The 22,181-nt window shown below is 43.7% G+C and overlaps 2 protein-coding genes across 3 annotated transcripts; both read left to right on the plus strand.

Moving 5' to 3' along the window:
• The first annotated feature begins 1,121 nt into the window (after nt 1–1,121).
• Nucleotides 1,122–15,288, plus strand: LOC129840983 (uncharacterized). Of its 2 annotated transcripts, XR_008757263.1 has the most exons (8): nt 1,122–1,669; nt 2,047–2,177; nt 2,383–2,565; nt 4,410–4,562; nt 4,943–5,054; nt 5,285–5,412; nt 13,332–14,435; nt 14,829–15,288. XR_008757263.1 is itself a non-coding variant. In XM_055909061.1 (7 exons), the coding sequence occupies exons 1-7, from the start codon at nt 1,387–1,389 to the stop codon at nt 14,343–14,345; spliced, it is 2,004 nt and encodes a 667-aa protein (XP_055765036.1). In that variant the 5' UTR covers nt 1,122–1,386; the 3' UTR covers nt 14,346–15,287. The 2 variants fall into 2 exon arrangements, 1 of the variants encoding a protein (XP_055765036.1); XM_055909061.1 differs by having other exon boundaries at nt 13,332–15,287.
• Nucleotides 15,289–19,163: 3,875 nt separating this feature from the next.
• LOC129840991 (oocyte zinc finger protein XlCOF29-like) lies at nt 19,164–22,175 on the plus strand. Its single transcript, XM_055909075.1, has 3 exons — nt 19,164–19,654; nt 20,025–20,155; nt 20,346–22,175. Exons 1-3 carry the CDS (start codon nt 19,378–19,380, stop codon nt 21,513–21,515), a joined length of 1,578 nt encoding a protein of 525 aa, XP_055765050.1. The 5' UTR covers nt 19,164–19,377; the 3' UTR covers nt 21,516–22,175.
• Nucleotides 22,176–22,181: the final 6 nt, after the last annotated feature.

The raw sequence follows: 22,181 nt of genomic DNA on the forward strand, positions 1-22,181 counted from the left end.
AGGGAAAATCTGTACTGGAGATAGTGTCATATGATGGGAACAGAAGGGAGGCGGTTATGTTGTTTAGGGTGAGATTAGGGCGGAATTGATGGGGAAACATGGAAGAGGAAACGGTTGAACATGGATTATTATTTTGTGAAATGTATGATGTAGAAAAGGAGAGGTGTTTGACAGGGTTAATCACATTTTATTGGTCACATACACATATTTAGCGGATGTTAGTGCGGGTGTAGCGAAATGCTTGTGTTCCAAACTCAAACAGTATCTAACAATTCACAACAATACACAAATCTAAAAGTAAAAGAATGGAATTAAGAAATATATAAATATTAGGATGACCAGTGTCGATAGAATACAGTATATACATATGAAATGAGTAAATCTGAATGTAAACATTATTAAAGTGACCAGTGATTCCATATATATATATATATATATATAAAATATATATATATATATATATATATATGTGCAGCAGCCTCTAAGGTACAAGGTTGAGTAACCGAGGGGGTAGCCAGTTAGTGGTGGCTATTTAATAGTGATGGCCTTGAGATAAACTGCTTCTTTCAGTCTCTCTGTCCCAGCTTTGATGCACCTGTACTAACCTCGCCTTCTGGATGGTAGTGGGGGGCCGTGGCTCGGGTGGTTGATATCCTTGAGGATCTTTTTGCCCTTCCTGTGACATTGGGTGCTGCTGTTATTGTCCTGGAGGGCAGGCAGTGTGCCCCCAGTGGTGCGTTGGGCAGACCGCATCACCCTCTGGAGAGCCCTGTGGTTGTGGGCGACGCATTTGCCATACCAGACGGTGATACAGCCCGACAGCATGCTCTCAATTGGGCATCTGTAAAAGTTTGTGAGGGTCTTAGGGGCCAAGCCACATTTTTTCAGCCTTCTGAGGTTTCTTCACCACACTGTCTGTGTGGGTGGACCATTTCAGATTGTCGGTGATGTGTACGCCGAGGAACTTGAAGCGTTTCACCTTCTCCACTGCAGTCCCATTTTGGGTGGGGGTGATGGAAGTAGGAAGGTTTGTAAGGATTTATTTTATTATAAATTCAGGGTTAGTTAAGATAGTATAGTGGAATAGATATGTCGTAACGGTCCTCACACTCCAGTACAGTAGGTGGCGGGGTATGCACATGGCAGTTGGTTGCGATTCGCCAATAAAACTTAAAAGAAGAAAAAGAAAACAGAACTGAAAAGCCTTTTTGTTGTTATTATTTTGACGTTTATTAACTAACACCCTGGAACTCAAAATATGATCAATTTAAATTCACAGCATCGCATACCCCAGGTAATCTTTAATTCGCGTTGGAAACAGGACTTGGTTGATAGATGTTATCTAGGTAACGCTAGCTAGCTGTTAACTGTTATCGTTAGCCAACAATGGATAACTGTATGGTTTTTCACACTCAAATAGCCTCCATCATGGAGGTGCTAGCGAATGCAGCCGTGGCAGATATCTGTAAACTCGTAGACAACGACTATGCAGTGTTTCGTTTGGAAATAACTCAAAGCCAGAAAGAAAACAGGACATTGCAGAGGAAACTACAGCTACTGGAACTGAAGGTGGCACGGGAGCGCACAGAGAGGACAATGCAAGAGCGCATCCTCGCAAGTCGGCCCAGAACTGTCAAGATCCTCGACCGATACAGAGTGATGGCAAGAGGTACATGTAGCAGGAGACTGCGGGACCTGTCGCCCCCTTCCCCTCTGCGCTTGTGTGGCTTTAGATGTGTCAACCCCACCTATCTTGATCAGTTTTTGGATAGTATGCAATAATTCCCCTGATTACTTAACTATCTTGCGCACAGACACAATATCATATTCTAACCAGATTCTTGATTTACTGCATTTACTATTATTTACTCAATGAAAACAATGTGATGCCTGGAACATAATACATTTATCAATAAATAGTATATCAATAAGTTATGAGAAGCATTACCTTACATCCTTGCCAATTCTAGACAGTGTCAAAACGGTCAATAGTGTACAATATAGTGTTGAACATTAGCTAACCTCTTTTCTCCCAATCACTCTCAGGTGAAGGACATCTCACTGGAGGCCACAGGAGCTTTGTGAAGCCAGCGGGACACAATACATGTAGAGATGACCAACCAATCACTGTTGATGAGGGGAGTGGAACCTCAACCGAGAACATTATCGTGATAGAGGTTAGTGTAACCATTGTTGAATAAAAAATGTGTTACTTGGTAAATCAAATGTACCCATTTATTTCTGAAAGGCTCCCCTCAGCTATTCACTGTCTTACATGTACATCCTTATTTATCTGCCATAGGGGAGCTTGTGAGACTTCCCTATGACATTGATATCCAATTCAACTCATGTACTGCTAAAAACCTCCCCTATTCTTGTCAGTCTGCAGATGCAGAGGCTGCAGGTCCTGGAGTCAAACTGGAGAGGTCTGAAGGAGAGGAGGACCCACGGCACAGCGGAGACATCCAGACTAGAGCAGCGTCTGGAGTGGCGCCCCCTGTAGCCACGGAGGACCTATCCACCGCCGCTGCACTCCAGGCCAGGAACCGTCGCAGCATCACTGAGGTCAGTCGAACGCTGTTCGACACAAAGACTTTAACTGTAACACACAGGCTCTTACACACACGATCTGAACACAGATCAGATCCAGAGAGATTAGGGCCACCAGTCTGACCTCCTGATCCTGGTTTCTACTACTTACCGGTAATTCACCAGAGCCAGAGAACGGTTTATTCCCGTGGAGATGGTGATGCGTTAGACACTGGCGGTGATGATCTGTTTTGTTCTTACGCTACAGAGATGGTCCCTGGAAGCATATCCTTGGGTTTAGAGAGACAGACTGATCTGTCTAGAGGGGACTGGAACTGGTACATTTCTGTATGGACCTCGCTTAGTGCACGGGGGCATTGTCATGCTGAAACAGGAAAAGGCCTTCCCCAAACTGTTGCCACAAAGTTGGAAGCACAGAATCGTCTAGAATGTCATTGTATGCTGTAGCGTTAAGATTTCCCTTCACTGGAACTACGGGGCCCGAACCTTGAAAAACAGCCCCAGACCATTATTCCTCCTCCACCAAACATTACAGTTGGCACTATGCATTCGGGCAGGTAGCGTTCTCCTGGCATCCGCCAAACCCAGATTCGTCCGTCGGACTGGTCTAAATAATGTGTTATGACACTGGGTGTCAAGTGAAGTGTTACCAAAATCCTTCTTTACCCTGTCTCCTCCACTTCATCTATAGTGATTGAAGTGGATTTAACAAGTGACATCAATATGGAATCATAGCGTTCACATGCATTCACCTGGTCAGTTTATGTCATGGAAAGAGCAGGTGTTCATAATGTTTGGTATACACTCAGTGTATAAGGCACGTAAAGCCTAAAAGTCTGTTTCATATTGTGTTTGTACTGTGCATCTGATGTTCGCAAATTTTCCAAAGACAATTTTTTAATGAGGAAATGAATGCAGTTCAGGCAGATATTTTTGTTGAGACATGACAAGTATGTGTGGTTTTCATGTGGTGTATTTAAAACTTGTTCAATGGACATAAAGTGGGACTTTTCATTCTAAGATTTTGATTGAGACTCGCTTTAGCATCACATCTGATCTCACCCTATTCTACTTACACACAACAGTGCTTTATAACTAATATACACTGAGTGCACAAACCATTAGGAAAACCTGCTATTTCCATGACATAGACTGACCAGGTGAATGCAGGTAAACGCTATGATCCCTTATTGATGTCATCTATTAAATCCACTTCAATCGGTGTAAATGAAGGGGAGGAGACAGGTTTAAAATGATTTTTAAGCATTGAGACAATTGAGACATGGATTGTGTATGTGTGGATGGGCAAGACAAAATATTGAAGTGCCTTTGAATGGGGTTTGGTAGTAGGTGCCAGGTGCACCCGGTTTGAGTGTGTCAAGAACTGCAACGCTGCTTGATTTTTCACGCGTGTATCAAGAATGGTCCACCACCCAAAAGGACATCCAGCCAACTTGACACAAGTTTGGGAAGCATTAGTGTCAACATGGGCCAGCAACCCTGTGGAACGCTTTCGACACCTGTTAGAGTCCATGCCCCGATGAATTGTATATTTGGAAGGTGTTCCTAATTGTTTGTACACTCAGTGAACACTCACCAAATATACCTACAAATACCCATACACTAGTCAGGTTTGTCTGATGATTACTTGACTTATCATTGCTGACTTTTTACCCACAACATCATATTTATGTCCACCATGATGGGTTTAACAACAATGAAGTCATTCTGTAACTACAGTATAGGACTCAAACGTAGTGGGGATGGGTAAACACTCCATGTTGAAAGTGTGTTTTATCTGTGTGTACGTACCTGAGGGAGTGTACGTCTGTGTAATCTGTATCACCTGTCTCTTCCAGGAGGAGGAGGGTCCAGAGGTGCTGCTGGTAAAGGAGGAGGGTCTGGGGAACCCTGAGGGGACCATGGTCATGGAGGACAACCAGACTAGACCTCCTCCTGAACCCACAGAGGAACCAGCTGAGCAGCACAGGACCACACACAGTCTCACTGAGGTGAGTCCACTGAACTACTGTCTGAATGGTATTAGCTCAGGGCCTGTATCCACAAAGCCTCTCATAGTAGGAGTGCTGATCTAGGGTCAGTTTAGCCTTTTAGATCATAATGAGACCATGTAGACAGTATGAATAACATATGTAAAGATCCTAGATCTGCACTCCTACTCTGAGACTCTTTGTGGATACGGGTCCAGGTCTTGACCATGCTTTTGAATTATAAAACTATTAAAGAGTGTCAAGTTATCAAATTAACTAATATGTTTGCATACTGTAGTTCTCATAGCAATCCCTCATTGGCCAATCAGAAGATGCTCCATAGCAGGGTGCTCATATCAGATGTCTTGATCCAACATCCTCTCACTCTGTATCTCTTACAGTCAGTAGACATGGGGGATGGGAAGCCTGATCTGCTGCTGGTCAAAGAGGAGACAATAGAAGACGAACCAGAGAGCATTGATCTGCTGAGTGGACTAAAGATGGGGGAGCAAGGTAAGGGAGAAATACATACAGCCTACATACAGTAATAGATCTTCAATGGGAATAGTGATGCACAAGGATAATATTCTTTCTTCATTCACATGAAATCAATACAACTTGTGTTTACATACAAAAACACACATTATAATGTATGAACTTGACCAGATAATTGACGAAAGAAAATCCATATGTAGAGTTCTCTTCCATGTTTGTAAAGTCTATTTTGTAACCTCTTCCTGCAGGTGGTTGGCTGGAGGGTAACAGAGGAGACTGGGTGGCCATCTTGGACTCCCAGACTCAGACGGGTGCAGCCAAGGGCCCCGGGGACGACAACATTAAGCAGGCCAGGACCAGAGGTGACATAGTGGAGGTCAGTGGATGGGACAGCGTCCTCAACTCTGGGCTGGGGAACAACACTGTTAACCACAACCAGAAACAGACAATGGAACACAAAACAACATCCACACTTAGTCTCCATGACAACAGACTGGCTGAGACCAGGGCGAGGCGTAGATTTGATCTGCATGGACGAGGTGGTGTTGGTATGAGGTAGGAGAGAACAGAAACAGACTCTGCTAACGATGCTCCGTCCTGCTCCTATAGTTGTGATTCAGAGAGACTGATGGGGCCTCAGGTTAACCCCCTAACAGGTGCTGCCTTCAGCCTGCCTTCTATAGGATCTATCAACTGGAACATGAACCCTGCGACAACACAGACACTCCCTGGCCTTCATCCTCCTCACACTCTCCTCAGCCATTGCCAGTGCCTCAACAATAAATAGCTACTCAAGCCCATTGACAAATTAGTAGTTGAGACAGAACAGGAGATACACACAGAGGAGAACCCGTTCAGCTGCCACCTGTGCCGGGCCAGTTCCTCCCACTCATCCAGCCTGAAGAGGCACCAGAAGGTCCACACAGGGGAGAAATCCTACAGCTGCCCCCAGTGTGAGAATCAAATCAAATGTATTTATGAAACCCTTTTTACATCAGCAGATGTCACTAAGTACTTATACAGAAACCCAGCCTAAAACCCCAGGGTTTAGAGCTTGAGGTAGTCACCTCATACAAGTACTTGCAAGTATGGCTAGACGATGCACTGTCCTCCTCTCAGCACATATCAAAGCTGCAGGCTAAAATTAAATATAGACTTGGTTTCCTTTATCGTAATCGCTCCTCTTTCACCCCAGCTGCCAAACTAACCCTGATTCAGATGACCATCCTACCCATGCTAGATTACGGAGACGTAATTTATAGATCGGCAGCTAAGGGTGCTCTCGAGCGGCTAGATGTTCTTTACCATTCGGCCATCAGATTTGCCACTAATGCTCCTTATAGGACACATCACTGCACTCTATACTCCTCTGTAAACTAGTCATCTCTGTTTACCTGTCGCAAGACCCACTGGTTGGTGCTTATTTATAAAACCCTCTTAGGCCTCACTCCCCCTTATTTGAGATATCTACTGCAGCCCTCATCCTCCACATACAACACCCGTTCTGACAGTCACATTCTGTTAAAGGTCCCCAAAGCACACACATCCCTGGGTCACTCCTCTTTTCAGTTCGCTGCAGCTAGCGTCTAGAACGAGCTGCAACAAACACTCAATCGGGAAAGTCTTCATTCAAAGACTCAATCATGGACACTCTTACTGACAGTTGTGGCTGCTTTGTGTGGTGTATTGTTGTCTTTACCTTCGTGCCCTTTGTGCTGTTGTCTGTGCCCAATAATGTTTGTACCATGTTTTGTGCTGCTACCATGTTGTGTTGCTACCATGTTGTTTTGGTGTCTTTCTACCACACTGTGTTGTCATGTGTTGCTGCCTTGCTATGGTGTTGTTAGGTCTCTCTTTATGTAGTGTTGTTTCTCTTGTTGTGATGTGTGTTTTGTCCTATATTTATATTGTATTTATTTTTAATCCCGCAGGAGGCCTTTTGCGTTTTGGTAGGCCGTCATTGTAAATAAGAATTTGTTCTTAACCGACTCGCTTAGTTAAATAAAGATTAAATAAAAAATGATTAAATAAAAGCCAGGAACTTAGGAAGAAACCGAGAGAGGAACCAGGGTCTGAGGAGTGGGCAGTCCTCTTCAGGCTGTGCCAGGTGGAGATTATAAGAGTACACGGCCATTAAGGCCAGATCATTCTTCATGTTCAAACATTCAAATCAAATCAAAGTTTGTGTCACGTGCGCCAAATACAACAGGTGTAGACCTTACAGTGAAATGCTTACTTACAGGCTCTAACCAATAGTGCAAAAAAGGTATTAGGTGAACAATAGGTAAGTAAAGAAATAAAAACAACAATAAAAAGACAGTGAAAAACAGTAGCGAGGCTATATACAACAGCGAGGCTATAAAAGTAGCGAGGCTACATACAGACACGGGTTAGTCAGGCTGATTGAGGTATTATGTACATGTAGATATGGTTAAAGTGACTATGCATATATGATGAACAGAGAGTAGCAGTAGCGTAAAGAGGGGTTGGCGGGTGGCGGGACACAATGCAGATAGCCCGGTTAGTCAATGTGCGGGAGCACTGGTTGGTCGGGCCAATTGGGGTAGTATGTACATATGTACATGAATGTATAGTTAAAGTGACTGTGCATATATGATAAACAGAGAGTAGCAACAGCGTAAAAAAGGGGTTGGGTGGGGCACACAATGCAAATAGTCCGGGTAGCCATTTGATTACCTGTTCAGAAGTCTTATGGCTTGGGGGTAAAAACTGTTGAGAAGCTTTTTTGTCCTAGACTTGTCATTCCGGTACTGCTTGCCGGAAGTAGTAGAGAGAACAGTCTATGACTGGGGTGGCAGGGGTTTTTGACAATTTTTAGGGCCTTCTTCTGACACCGCCTGATGTAGCGGTCCTGGATGGCAGGCAGCTTAGCCCCAGTGATGTACTGGGCTGTACGCACTACCCTCTGTAGTGCCTTGCGGTCGGAGGCCGAGCAATTGCCATACCAGGCAGTGACGCAACCAGTCAGGATGCTCTTGATGTTGCAGCTGTAGAACCTTTTGAGAATCTCAGGACCCATGCCAAATCTTTTTAGTTTCCTGAGGGGGAATAGGCTTTGTCGTGCCCCCTTCACGACTGTCTTGGTGTGTTTGGACCTTTCTAGTTTGTTGGTGATGTGGACACCAAGGAACTTGAAGCTCTCAACCTGCTCCACTACAGCCCCGTCGATGAGAATGGGGGTGTACTCGATCCTCCTTTTCCTGTAGTCCACAATCATCTCCTTAATCTTGGTTACGATGAGGGATAGGTTGTTATTCTGGCACCACCCGGCCAGGTCTCTGACTTCCCCCCTATAGGCTGTCTCGTCGTTGTCGGTGATCAGGCCTACCACTGTTGCGTCGTCTGCAAACTTAATGATGGTGTTGGAGTCGTGCCTGGCCATACAGTTGTGGGTGAACAGAGAGTACAGGAGGGGACTGAGCACGCACCCCTGGGGGGCTCCAGTGTTGAGGATCAGCGTGGTAGATGTGTTGCCACCTACCCTCACCACCTGGGGGCGGTCAGGAAGTCCAGGATCCAGTTGCAGAGGGAGGTGTTTAGTCCCAGGATCCTTAGCTTAGTGATGAGCTTTGAGGGTACTATGGTGTTGAACGCTGAGCTGTAGTCAATGAATAGCATTCTCACATACGTGTTCCTTTTGTCCAGGTGGGAAAGGGCAGTGTGGAGTGCAATAGAGACTGCATCATCTGTGGATCTGTTTGGGCAGTATGCAAATTGGAGTGGGTATAGAGTTTCTGGGATAATGGTGTTGATGTGAGGCATTACCAGCCTTTCAAAGCACTTCATGGCTACGGACGTGAGTGTTACGGGTCGGTAGTCATTTAGGCAGGTTACCTTGGTGTTCTTGGGCACAGGGACTATGGTGGTCTGCTTGAAACATGTTGGTATTACAGACTCAATCAGGGACATGGTGAAAATGTCAGTGAAGACACCTGCCAGTTGGTCAGCACATGCCCGGAGCACACGTCCTGGTAATCCGTCTGGCCCCGCAGCCTTGTGTATGTTGACCTGTTTAAAGGTCTTACTCACGTCGGCTACGGAGAGCGTGATCACACAGTCGTCCGGAACAGCTGATTCTCTGACCAGCAGGGTCAAATATTAATCACAGTGGTTGTGCAACAGGTCAGCACCTCAGGATAAAATGTCAGTTTGCTTTCTCATAGCCGAGCATTCAGAGGTCGAGACAGCAGGTGCGGGGGAGAGTGAGAGAGAGGGCCGAAAACAGCAGGTCCGGGACAGGTTAGCACGTCTGGTGAACAGGCCAGGGTTCCATAGCCACAGGCAAAACAGCAGAAACTGGAGCTGCAGCATGACCAGGTGGACTGGGAAAGGGGGCAGTCATCAGGCGAGGTAGTCCTGAGGCATGGGAGAGTTAGGGAGAATTAGAGGGACCATATTTCATACAGGACAAGAGATAAGACAGGATAATTTCACCAGACAGACTGACCCTAGCCCCCCAGCACAGACTATTGCAGCATAGATACTGGAGGCTAAGGTGGGGGGGGGGGGCGCTTAGGGGACACTGCGGCCCTGTCTAACGGTACCACCGGACAGGGCCAACCAGGCAGGGTAAAACCCTGAAGACTTTGCCAAAGCACAACACTAGAGGGATATCAACAGACCACCAACTTACTACCCTGACTCAAAGGCTGAGTATAGCCCATAAAGATCTCCTCCGCCGCAGAGGAGGCGCATAACTGGACAGAAAGATCACGTCAGTGGCTCAACCCACTCAAGTAATAGGGTCAGAGGCAGAGAATCCCAGTGGAGAGAGCAAGGGTGGTTCGTCACTCCAGTGCCTTGCCATTCACCTTCGCTCCCCTGGGACAGACTACTCAATCACAGGACCTCCTGAAGAGATGAGTCTTCAGTAAGGACTTAAAGGTCGAGACTGAGTCCGCGTCTCTCACATGGATAAGCAGACCATTCCATAAAAATTGAGCTCTATAGGAGAAAGCCCTGCCTCCAGCTATTTGCTTAGAAATTCTAGGGATAATAAGGACGTCTGCGTCTTGTGACTGTAGCAAACGTGTAGGTATGTATGGCAGGACCAAATCGGTGAGAGTTGTAGGAGCAAGTCCATATAATGCTTTGTAGGTTAGCAGTAGAAACTTGAAATCTGTTCTAGCCTTAACAAGAAGCCGGTGTAGAGAGGCTAGCACTGGAGCAATATGATCAAATTGTTTGGTTCTAGATACTAGCAACTGTATTTAGCACTAACTGAAGTTTATTTAGTGCTTTATCCGGGTAGCCGGAGAGTAGAGCATTGCAGTAGTCCAATCTAGAAGTGATAAAACATGGATTAGCTTTTCTGCATAATTTTTGGACAAAAGGTTTTAGATTTTTGCAATGTTACAAAGATGGAACATTTTTGCCCTTGAAATATTCTTGATATGTTTGTCAAAAGAGATCAGGGTCCAGAGCAACTCCGAGATCCTTCAGTTTTATTTTAGACGACTGTACAACCATCCAGATTAATTGTCAGATCAAACAGCAGATCTCTTTGTTTCTTAGGATCTAGAACTTTGTCCGAGTTTAAATGTAAAACATTTGCCGCCATCCACTTCCTTATGTCTCAAACAGGCTTCCAGGGCAGGACATTTTGGAGCTTTACTATGTTTCATCAAAATGTAGAGGCACCAGAGGGTCTACATTGTTTGTATTTCATTCTGTTGGTTTTGGATGTATAGGTAACTGGATAAGGTAAACTGAGGAAAGAATTAGTTGATTAGACAGAGTAGATGATATGTAATGGAAAGGGAAAGTATCACATTGTACAACTGAATGCATTCAACTGAAATGTGTCTTCCGCATTTAACCCAACCCTTCTGAATCAGAGAGGTGCGGGGGGCTGCCATAATCTCCAATACACACAAAAAGCTTATTTCTCTCCAATTTTGTGCACAAATTTGTTTACATCCCCGTTAGTGAGCATTTCTCCTTTGCCAAGATAATTCATCCACCTTAGAGGTGTGGCATATCAAGAAGCTGATTAAACAGCACGATCGTTACACAGGGACAATAAAAGGGCACTCTAAAATGTGCAGTTTGGTCATACAACACAATGCCACAGATGCTTGCAATTGGCATGCTGACTGCAGGAATGTTCACCAGAGCTGTTGCCAGAGAATGTAATGTTAATTTCTCCTCCAACATGGTTTTAGGGAGTTTGGCATTACATCCAACCTGCCTCACAACCGTAGACTACGTGTATGGCGTCGTGTGGGCGAGCGGTTTGCTGATGTCAACATTGTGAACAGAGTGCTCCATGGTGGGGTTATGGTATGGGCAGTATTCTGCCCTTGAATTGCGTTCCCATGCAAAACTAGACAGATAGCTAACAACTAAGTCTTCAATAAAACTCCCAAGGCGTGATTTTTCTTGAATTAATATATTGAAAACGTTTATGTTGTGAAACTACAAAATACAGAAAATAATATACTTTAGTATTCAATTCAAATCGACATATTGTAGCTGTACATTATACCTTTCAAGTTAAAGTTGCATGAAAATACAAAGCACGTGCCAATGTATCATGCATCTGGCATGACGCCAAACCATATAGCTAATTGTTACTCCTATGGTAATTGGCTAACTCCTTTCATTACTGTAATAATGTGCAACCACCTCTGTACAATAACAAAGCATATTAGACTAGAAGCAGTAACAAAATTTCAGTATTGTATGTTTTACAATTCGTTTACATGACGCACGAGCAAAGTAATACAGCTGACGGCATACATGAAAGGCAAGGCAATTTGTGTGAGTAAATGCAACCAACTAACATTGATAAGTAAGCAATTCTATCAATAACAAGATTATCATCACTAGCAATATGCTTGAATCAAATTTACAAACAAATATTTTCTGAGGCTGAAGCGTGACAATAAATAACTACACTGAAAGACCTGCATCGTAGCGTTGTTTTTAGCTGCTTCTATGCGTGCAGAACGAATTCTCTACTTCCTGTTTACGTACAGTCTTTCTAAGTACCAGAAAGCTCCACTAGCGGGCGAATAACACCATGGAACACAATGAAAATCCATCTTAACCATTGTAATAAAAGTATCTGTTATCTTCTAATAGGATTGCAGCACAGGCAGGCATAAGCTACGGACAACGAACACAATTGCATTTTATTAATGGAAATTTGAATGCACAGAGATACCGTGACGAGATCCTGAGTCCCATTGTCTTGCCATTCATCTGCCACCATCACCTCGCTCATGTTTAAGCATGATAATGCACTGCCCCATGTCACAAGGATCTGTACACAATTCCTGGAAGCTGAACATTTCCCAATTATTCCATGGCCTGCATACTCACCAGACATGTCAGCCATTGAGCATGTTTGGGATGCTCTGGATCGACGTGTGCGATTGCGTGTGACAGTTCCCGCCAATATCCAGCAACTTTGCACAGCCATTGAAGAGGAGTGGGACAAGCTTCCACAGGCCACAATCAACAGTCTGATCAACTCTATGTAAAGGAGATGTGTCACACTGCATACTGACTAGTTTTCTGATCCACGCCCCTACCATTTTTTTTAAAGGTATCTGTATACGTGACCAACAGATGCATTTCTGTATTCCCAGTCATGTGAAATCCATAGAGTAGGGCCTAGTTTATGTATTTACATTGACTGCTTTTCTTATATGAACTGTAACTCTTTTAAATTGTTGCATGTTGCGTTTATAATTTTGTTCAGTATATGTTCCTTTAGGATGATACTGTTTTTTAATAGTGAGTTGAGGATATTGCCTTAATTCATGTTTACTTGACACAAAGTATTGAAGGTCTTTGTAATGTAATGTTTAACCTTGTCCAAAGTTTTCAAAAATGTATTTTAACAAAGCGAGGGTACCAGATTTACAGACAAATGTAGTGTTACCAAAGTGAGAAAGTTATTCTTCTTGTCACGTATCGTTTTGTGCAATAAAAGTACTATACTTAACGTTATGTGAGTGTATGACCATCTTGTTGAAATTAAATACAAAATTGACTCTGTTCTGACTGACTTGGTTATTTTTGTATCATTACAGGGACTGAGTTTCCCTTATCTCAGTCGAACCTAAACGTTATACTTAATTCTTGAATCAACACATATGGTTTTAAAAAAAATAATGAACTCCAATGGATCCATATTGTTGGGTACTTGAATCACAATGTTAGAGAATGGCTTGACTGTGGTTATTAATATTCATGTTTCTGTGTGTACAGCAAATCATTTCTTATATAAACCTTTATGTTTTTCTGTCCAATTTGTGTTTACAGTCTGCAGTCCATGAGGAACTGTTGATATCCGGTGTTGCTGGCGGGAGAGACTGGACCTCTGATGCGGCCGGTCACAAACCCTGGCCCCAGATCAGGACCCTGGATCAGGAGCCGTCACTCTTCCTTCTCGAGTCAGAACCAAGACTGAACCATGAGGGACAGAGACTCCACCGCCACACAGAACACAACCAGTGGACAGGTGGACTAAACAACCTCAGTCCTGGTGGTCATCAGAGAGACAGAGGCTCCAGTCAGGGCTCCAGTCTGCAGCCCAGACCCTTCTCTTCACAGTCTCAATGCAGGGATGAAGCAGGGCCTGGGGCTGGTAGAGATAGACCCTCCTGTTCCTATGATACAAACACCACAGTATCCATGATGAACAGAGCAGGTCACCCTGGGCTTCAGCCTTCACAGAGAGTGGTGGGAAACCCCCCTGGTGGGAGTCGAACAGGAAATCTGTCTTCTCCTTCAGGATCTCATCTAACGCCTGATGATTGGGTTCAAAGAAAGCCTGGACCTGGGTCTAGCCTTCCTCAACTACCTCATAGTTACCCCACCAATACAGACAGGGTCAGGATGGGCGTTCACCACAAGAGGTACCTAGCCGATAACACAGCACACAATCCCAACAACACCGAAACAATGGCTAGAGGTCAAGGAGGGAACTCAAAGACTAACCAGATGAGGGTGGTGGCTCCTGCTTCTACCTCCTCTGGTGTCATTGGGTCACAACGTGGGAGGCCAAACATTAAGACCGACGCTGACAAGCCATACGCCTGCCCCACATGTGGGAAGTGCTTTGCTGAGGCGAACTATGTGAAGATCCACCAGAGGGTCCACACAGGGGAGAAACCCTTCAGCTGTACCCAGTGTCACATGCGCTTCTCAGAGGCTGGCACCCTGAAGAGACACCAGAGGGTCCACACAGGGGAGAAACCCTACAGCTGCCCTCAGTGTGAGAAAAGGTTCTCACACCAGCACCATCTGAAGAGGCACCTGAAGGTCCACACATGAGAAAGGCCATTCGCCTTCTCTGAGGTTCTCAGAGAGGAGCTACCTCAGGATACACCAGCAGAAAAACCATTATACTTCATAACATAAAAGGTAACCATTCCCTCCTCACGGTACAGGAATCACTACTATAACCCCCTAGTTCCTTAGGGCCACCCAATAGCACATTGTCTCCCCATAATTGGTGTTAGTGTGGTGACATGCTGCCAACCTTCACTTTCTCTCATTAGCTTTAGTCCTGCCCTCTAACCTCTCATTCCCTATTTGTGTTTTTTTTTGTTGCCTTAGATCTTCTCTTCCTCCAAGCTAACCCTTAAATATTTCTACCTCACATTTAGTAGTTCTCTCCTTTTGCCCACCTAACTATGCATGTACTCTTTGAGGGTGTCTCTTTCTCTGAGTTCCTTTTATTTGTGTGTACAGAACATGATTATTTTCTCATCTTTATCTCCCTATTTCATGCTGCTCATTGGTTAACTGTTACAGTGGAAGCCCCCACTAGGCCCATCCCCAAGCCTCGCAGCAAAGCTCTGGATAGGCTCGGTCAGGTGGACCAGATCCATAGAGCCAATCGGGGTGCTTCTTAATCTTCTCTCAAGAAAAAAGATTCATTTTCATTACTGTCAACAGAAAAGAGCCACAGATGCATTTGGAATAACGATAGGGACAGTGTTGAATATTCCTGAATAGAATATTGCATCCAGACATTGTGTGATATAAACAGTATAATGCATATATAAGTCTAAAAGGTATATTACATAGTGTTTGTACTGTGTAGGATATAAATGTTCACCAATGCCTATTTCATTACATCAATTTAACTACTTTATTTTTTACCAAGACACTTTTAATGAGAATTAATGCAGTTCATCAAGTTAATGCAGATTATTTTGTTGAGACTTGTATGTGCGGTTTTCATATGGTGGATTATTATTATTATTTTTAAATAAATGTTTAATAAACACAAAAAACTTTCAGAGACTCTCTTTAGTATACATCACATCTGATCTCACCCTATTCTCCATACACCCGAAAGCTTTACAGCTAATATACACTCACTAAATATACCTACACAAACACCTATTGTACAAATAGTTTAGTCAGGTTTGTCTGATGAATTTTGATTTATTATTACTTATTTTTTTTACCCATATTTATGTCCACCATGATGGGTTTAACAACAATGAAGTCATTCTGTAACTACAGTATAGGACTCAAACGTAGTCAGCCTGGTCTCAGAGCAAAACATACTATGTTTTACTAAAATCCATGCCACTCCATTTAGCATGATATGTTACTTTACGTTAGGTTACATTACATTGACCTACATAAATCAGGGACAATCAAATTAGTATATGTTACTTTTGGTATGACAGTAGGTTACTTAAAGCAAAAACAAAAAGAGGGTGGTTGGTCAAGGGGGATGGGTGGGCGCATAAAGCAAACTTCTAGCAACCCAATGGTTGCGTGTTTTCATGGACAAATTTAGCATTTTTGCTAATTTGAAACTACTTGCTACTTTAACTACTCAGCATGTTAGCTAACCATTCCCCTAAAGCTAACCTTAGCCCTAATCTAAAAAAGGTACAGGGGTTGTTCAGTCCAGTGGTGGATGTAAATATTTTCCCCCATAATCCTGGACTATCGGACCAAAATCATATTGTTTGCAATCGCAACAGATACTGCTCAGACCACAACCAAGGATTATCAAAAATTGTGCTATAAATTCTCGGACAACCCAAAGATTCCTAGATGCCCTTCCAGACCCCCTCCACCTACTCAAGGATGTCAGAGTACAAAATTCACTTAACCACCTAACCGAGGATTTAACATTGAATAATACCCTAGATGCAGTCGCACCTCTAAAAACAAAAAACATTTGTCACAAGAAATCCCTGCTATACACTAAATACACAAGCCCTGAAACAAGCTTCCAGAAAATTGGAACGGAAATGGGGCTCCACCAAACTGGAAGTCTTCATTCTAACTTGGAAAGATAGTATCATGCAATATCGTAGAGCCCTCACTGCTACTTTTCCAACCTAATTGAGGATAATAAAAACAATCCATATTTTATTTTTGATACTGTCGCAAAGCTAACTAAAAAGCAGCATTCTCCAATAAAGGATGGCCTTCACTTCAGCAGTGATGAATTCTTGATCATAAAAATACAAAAAATATACAGATTTCTCAAACTCAGTTGTCCAGAACTACCAGGACACAGAGTCAATGAAGGCACTCAAGTTTTTTAATCCTGTATCTCTCGACACATTAACGAAAATAGTCATGGCCTCTAAACCTTCTAGCTGCCTACTGGACCCTATTCCAACCAACTACTGAGAGAGCTACTTCCTGTGCTTGGCCCTCCTATGTTTAACATAATAAACAGCTCCCTAATACTCCAGATGTGAACCAAACTCACTGGAAGTGGCAGTAATAAAGCCTAAACCGAAAAATCCAAACCTTGTCTCGAAAATGTAAAAAATGATCAGCCTATATCAAATATCCCATTCCTCTCTCTCTCAAAAAAAAGCTGTAGCACATTGACTCATACAAATAATGTTTACAAAACTCTCCAGTCTAATTTTCGACACCATCATAGTACTGAGACTGCACTCGTGAAGGTGGTAAATGACCTTTTAATGGCGTCAGACCAAGGCTCTGCATCTGTTCTCGTGCTCCTAGACCTTAGTGCCGCTTTTGACACCATCAATCCCGAAATTATTTGTGGTAAACACGGTTTAGTTCTTGCCTGGGTTAGATCTTATCTGTCGTAATGATATCAGTTCATCTCTGTGGACTTACGTTGATAAAAAGATCTAACACAACATTAGGTAATAATATATGCATTATTATGGATTTGTAATCAGCTATAATGGGGCGGTCATTTTGGACCGGGAACACAGAATTAATTAACATGAAACGAACACAACAGGAGGGTTAACCAAACCCTTTGAGCTATGACCCCAACCAATAAGATCCTTTCTCAGTGTAAATGGAAGTGGGGTGTCTTGATTTGGCTCATAGAGAATGATTTAAACATCTAGTGACCAAAAGGCCAATGCACCATTGAGGGCTTTTGGTCATTTTAATGTAGTCAACATGTTGGGACTTCCTGGTAACCCTGTTGGAGTCATGTCCAACCGGGTCATCAGCCAATCGTGAATAAGAAAATGTACTAATTCAAAATGGAGATGGTCTCAATGGCACTGTCCATGCTATCACTGAAGCTATAATGGCACAGATACAAATATGAGTCCTCTATCTATCTCTATGATGTGTCTAGTTCTCTCTGACTTATAACGCAGACGTGGAAGAATGGGGAGAAAGGCGCCAGGCTCAAACCTACGTCTTCTGAATATATACCTAGTAATGGTGTTAAAGAGTACAAATCAACTACTGAGTGTGAGATCCTGTCTCCTGTTACAACAAGTCACCAACGAGGGTGTGACATGGTGTTTGGAAGTGAGCCAGACCAGGATGAAGTACCTGAGGTGACAGGTGTGGTAGAGACTTCCAACGCCCTGAGAGGTGGATTCTATTTCTTGGGCCAACCCGTACATTGTTTCAAGCGGAGTAAATGACAAACTGGGAACTGTACATCTGTCAAAGTTTTGAGAAGTGGAATTGTTTAGCTTTTTTGAGCATCCTCTGCCCAGAGGCAGCGGGGAAACTGTGCCACGTGCCTCTGGGATTGACATGTGTAGTGCTTTGTTCTTCGGTGCAGGGTGCCACTCAAAGAAGTGATCAGGTGGGTAGCATTGAGTGTAGAGGTGGATATAATGAAAAATAATATTCCTGGTGTTTGGTGAGACGTAGACCTGGTGGCAATGGCGAGACTGAGAATACGGTCTGTCTTGTTGAGCTTTGACACAGGGTTTCTACCTGATAAGGTCAGGTTAGGTTATATTTGCTAAACTGTGTGGGCCTATGTTCCGAACCCACTACGGTGCTTTATGTGCTAAGGATTCGGACATATTGCAGCAGTATGTAGAAAGGAGATCCCGTGATGTGGGAAAGGTACAGGAGGGCATAGTCAGAGGTAGTGTAAAGTTGGGATAAAGAAAGCATTGGGATAAAGAAAGCAGTCTCCACTGTGGGGGCGCCCATTCAGCTGGGGATCCAAAGTGCCCTTTGAAAGAGTCAGGTTGAGATTGCCAGAGTTCGAGAGGGGTAGAAAGTGTCCTATTCTGAGGCAGTGAAGAGAGTATAGGACAGCCTAAGGGTGAGTGATTGGACTGGGAGCCCCCCTGTGAATAAGAGAGGGATCCAGAGAGGATTAGTTTTAGTAAGGTTGGATTTCTTGTGTTTATTGCAATGGATATTAATTGTACTGCACTGATGAAGCGTGAATCCCAGAAAATACATGTGGTAATGGAAGTAGCAGACACATTTGTGGGTGCAAGAGATCTACAGGGGGGTGAAAGGGTTCCATGCTCCTGGTCTGTTGGCCTGGAGTAGAATCTGGTAGGGCTAAAGTAGTGGGATAGGGGTGATGCGTTTTTGAGGTATAGTGGTGTATATGTGTAGGGTTATCAGGGACGGGCAACTCCAGTCCTTGGGGACCAGAGTGGTGTCACACTTTTTCCCCATCCCTAGCAAACACAGCTGATTAAAATAATTGCATTCTTAACTGAAGGTCATAATTAGTTGATTATTGGAGTCATGTTTGTTAGCTGGGGGAAAAGTGTTACACCATTTAGGTCCCATCCCTGGATTAGATGGTGGTGAGACTTATTCCCCTTTTTGTGTGACAATGTGCAATTCACACTCCGACCTGTGAAAGGCAGCAATACTTGTATATTCTGGCGGAAACTCACACAAAGAAGTACACGGAAGTCAACAAGAACAATTTCCACGATAGCGTTTTGTTGTTGTTATTTATAAACACCCTGGAACCTAAAATATGATTAATTTAACTGCAACGCATCACATACTTACCATATGTAGTTTTTAATTCGCGTTTGAGACAGTACTTGGTTGATAGATGTTATTTAGGTAACGCTACTTAGCTATCTGCTACCGTTAGCTAACAATGGCTAACTGTATGGTTTTTAACACTCAAATAGCCTCCATCATGGAGGTGCTAGCGAATGCAGCCGTGGCAGAGATATGTAAACTCGTAGATGACGACTATGCAGTGTTTCGTTTGGAAATAACTCAAAGCCAGAAAGAAAACATGACATTGCGGAGGAAACTACTGGAACTGAAGGTGGCACGGGAGCGCGCAGAGAGGACAGTGCGAGAGCGCGTTCTCGCCAGTCGTCCCAGTAGTGTCAAGATCCTTGACCGATACAGAGGAATGGCAAGAGGTACATTTTGCAGAAGGCCGAGACTGGGTGGCCTGTCGCCATTCATATAAATATAAAAATATATATAATAAATAGCTGGTCAGTTTTAGGATAGTATGCAATAATTCCCCTGATTACATAGCTATCTTGCACAAAGACACAATATCATATTCTAACCAGATTATTGATTTACTGCATTTCATATTATTTACTCAATGAAAACAATGATGCATGGAACATAATACATCAAGCAATAAATAGTATATCAGGAAGTTAGAGGTGTTACCTTACATTCTTGCCAATTGTAGACAATGTCAATATTGTACAATATAGTGTTGAACATTGACAGTAGCTAACCTAACCACCTATTTCCTCCCAATCACTCTCTCAGGTGAAGGACATCTCACTGGAGGCCACAGGAGTTTTGTCAAGCCAGCGGGGCACAACACATGGAAAGATGACCAACCAATCATTGTTGATGAGAGGAGTGGAACCTCAACCCAGCATGTTATCGTGATAGAGGTTAGTGTAATAGTGTTGCATAAAAAATGTGTTACTTGGTAAATGTAATGTGCCCGTTTATTTCAGAAAGGGTCCTCAGCTATGTACATCCTCATGTATCTGCCATAGGGGAGCTTGTGAGACTTCCCTATGACATTGTTATCCTGTTCAACTCATGTACCCGTAATAACCTCCTCTCTTCATGTGTCAGTCTGCAGATGCAGAGGCTACAGGTCCTGGGGTCAAACAGGAGAGGTCTGAAGGAGAGGAAGACCTACGGCACAGCAGAGACATCCAAGCTGGAGCGCCCCCTGTGGCCACGGAGGACTCCGCCCCAGCGCAGCCCCGACACAGCATCAGTGGAATGCAGAATGCTGCCCTCAAGTCAGAGTCCGACACCGAGACTTTAACTTTAGCACACAGGTTTTTACACACAGGATCTGACCACAGATCAAACCCAGAGAGACTAGGGCCACTGGCCTGTCCTCCAGCTCCCGGCTCAGAATATTTACCAGTATTTCACCAGAGCCAGAGGACGGTTAATTCCTGTGGGGATGTTGAGGGCGACGCATTAGACACTGGCAGTGATGATCCATCTTGTTCTTACGCTACAGAAATAGATCCTGGCAAAATGCCCTTGGGTTTAGAGACACAGACTGATCTGTCTAGAGGTGACTGGAATCGGTACAGTAATAGGTTATACTCTGAAGGGTGCCAAGATAAGAAAGGGGGGGTTATAATGGTAGATGAGGTGAAAGTGGAGGGCGACGCTCCTCCCACATGGAATGCAGATAGTCACCTAGGAGAAAGACACTCACAGGGCAGAGATTTCTTAAATTACAGGGGAAGCTTAGAGACAAATCTAAATGTCGCCACCCACTCCTCTTTACATGCGTTCAGGGGTCGTGACCCAGTGTTCACGTCGATGCCACCTTCCGATTCACATGGTGACGTCCTTTTCGATCAGGTATTGAACTCAAACAACACGGCTAGAACCCAGGCTCAGGGGGAAGGAGCCACATCAGGCAGTAGTAAAGAGAAAAGATTCCTCTGCATGTTCTGTAACAAAGGCTTCAGCTGTCCCCAGAAGGTGGAGAGGCACCAGAGGGTCCACACAGGGGAGAAACCCTTCAGCTGTACCCAGTGTGAGAAGAGGTTCTCCCGCCAGGACAACCTAAAGATGCACCAGAGGGTCCACACAGGGGAGAAACCCTTCAGCTGTACCCAGTGTCACATGCGCTTCGCCCTGGCAGGCAACCTGAAGATGCACTTGAAGGTCCACACGGGAGAAAGGCCATTCGCCTGTACGCACTGTGGGAAGAGGTTCTCCGAGAGGAGATACCTCAGGATACACCAGCAGAAAAACCATGCCATTCTATGATATAGAAAGTAACCATTCCACTCGATAGCTTCTGACCTTTAGATCAAACCCTGCATTAAAGACAAAGATTAATTTGTCAGCAGAAAAGATCCACTGATTACTTTTGACTTATCATAGCTGCCTTTTTTCAGTATAGGACTCAAATGTAGTCTGGATGGGTAAACTCTCCATGTTGATAGTGTGTTTATTATCTGTGTGTTCGTATATGTCTGTGTCCTCTGTATCACCTCTCTTCCAGGAGGAGAATCGAGAGTGGCGATTTATATATTACACTAGATGACTCATAAGGGGCACTGTTTTGAAACCACGCCTCCATCTTGGCACTCCCCCACCCATGTAAAAAAAAATTTGGAAGCTACAGAAATGAATTTATTAATGTCTGCATTTGTTTTGCCATGTTTATTATATTACAGACATCTTAATGCATACTTTAAATTATATTATGTAAGCTAAACATATTTTTTTTTAAAGGAAAATTAAAACATTTCCCTTAAAGGAAAATTAAAACATTTTCCTTAGGTATAATTTTTTTAAGGTTCTAATATTACTGTCCCTACTAGAAAAAAAAATACTTAAAGCTGCAAAATGTAACTTTTTGGCGACCTTACCAAATTCACATAGAAATTTGAGTTATAGATCTGTCATTCTGATTGAAATCAAGTCTAA

This window comes from Salvelinus fontinalis, chromosome 42 (genome assembly GCF_029448725.1).
Source record: "Salvelinus fontinalis isolate EN_2023a chromosome 42, ASM2944872v1, whole genome shotgun sequence".
Classification (NCBI taxonomy): Eukaryota; Metazoa; Chordata; class Actinopteri; order Salmoniformes; family Salmonidae; genus Salvelinus; species Salvelinus fontinalis.

What these genes read in the sequence shown, in the direction of transcription:
- LOC129840983 (XM_055909061.1), top strand. Translation starts at nt 1,387, where the DNA reads ATGGATAACTGTATGGTTTTTCACACTCAAATAGCCTCCATCATGGAG. An exon ending in ACCGTCGCAGCATCACTGAG is followed by an intron (nt 2,566 to 4,409) that starts GTCAGTCGAACG and finishes TGTCTCTTCCAG; the next exon opens with GAGGAGGAGGGTCCAGAGGT. An exon ending in CCACACACAGTCTCACTGAG is followed by an intron (nt 4,563 to 4,942) that starts GTGAGTCCACTG and finishes TATCTCTTACAG; the next exon opens with TCAGTAGACATGGGGGATGG.
- LOC129840991 (XM_055909075.1), top strand. Translation starts at nt 19,378, where the DNA reads ATGGCTAACTGTATGGTTTTTAACACTCAAATAGCCTCCATCATGGAG. An exon ending in ATACAGAGGAATGGCAAGAG is followed by an intron (nt 19,655 to 20,024) that starts GTACATTTTGCA and finishes TCACTCTCTCAG; the next exon opens with GTGAAGGACATCTCACTGGA. An exon ending in AGCATGTTATCGTGATAGAG is followed by an intron (nt 20,156 to 20,345) that starts GTTAGTGTAATA and finishes TTCATGTGTCAG; the next exon opens with TCTGCAGATGCAGAGGCTAC.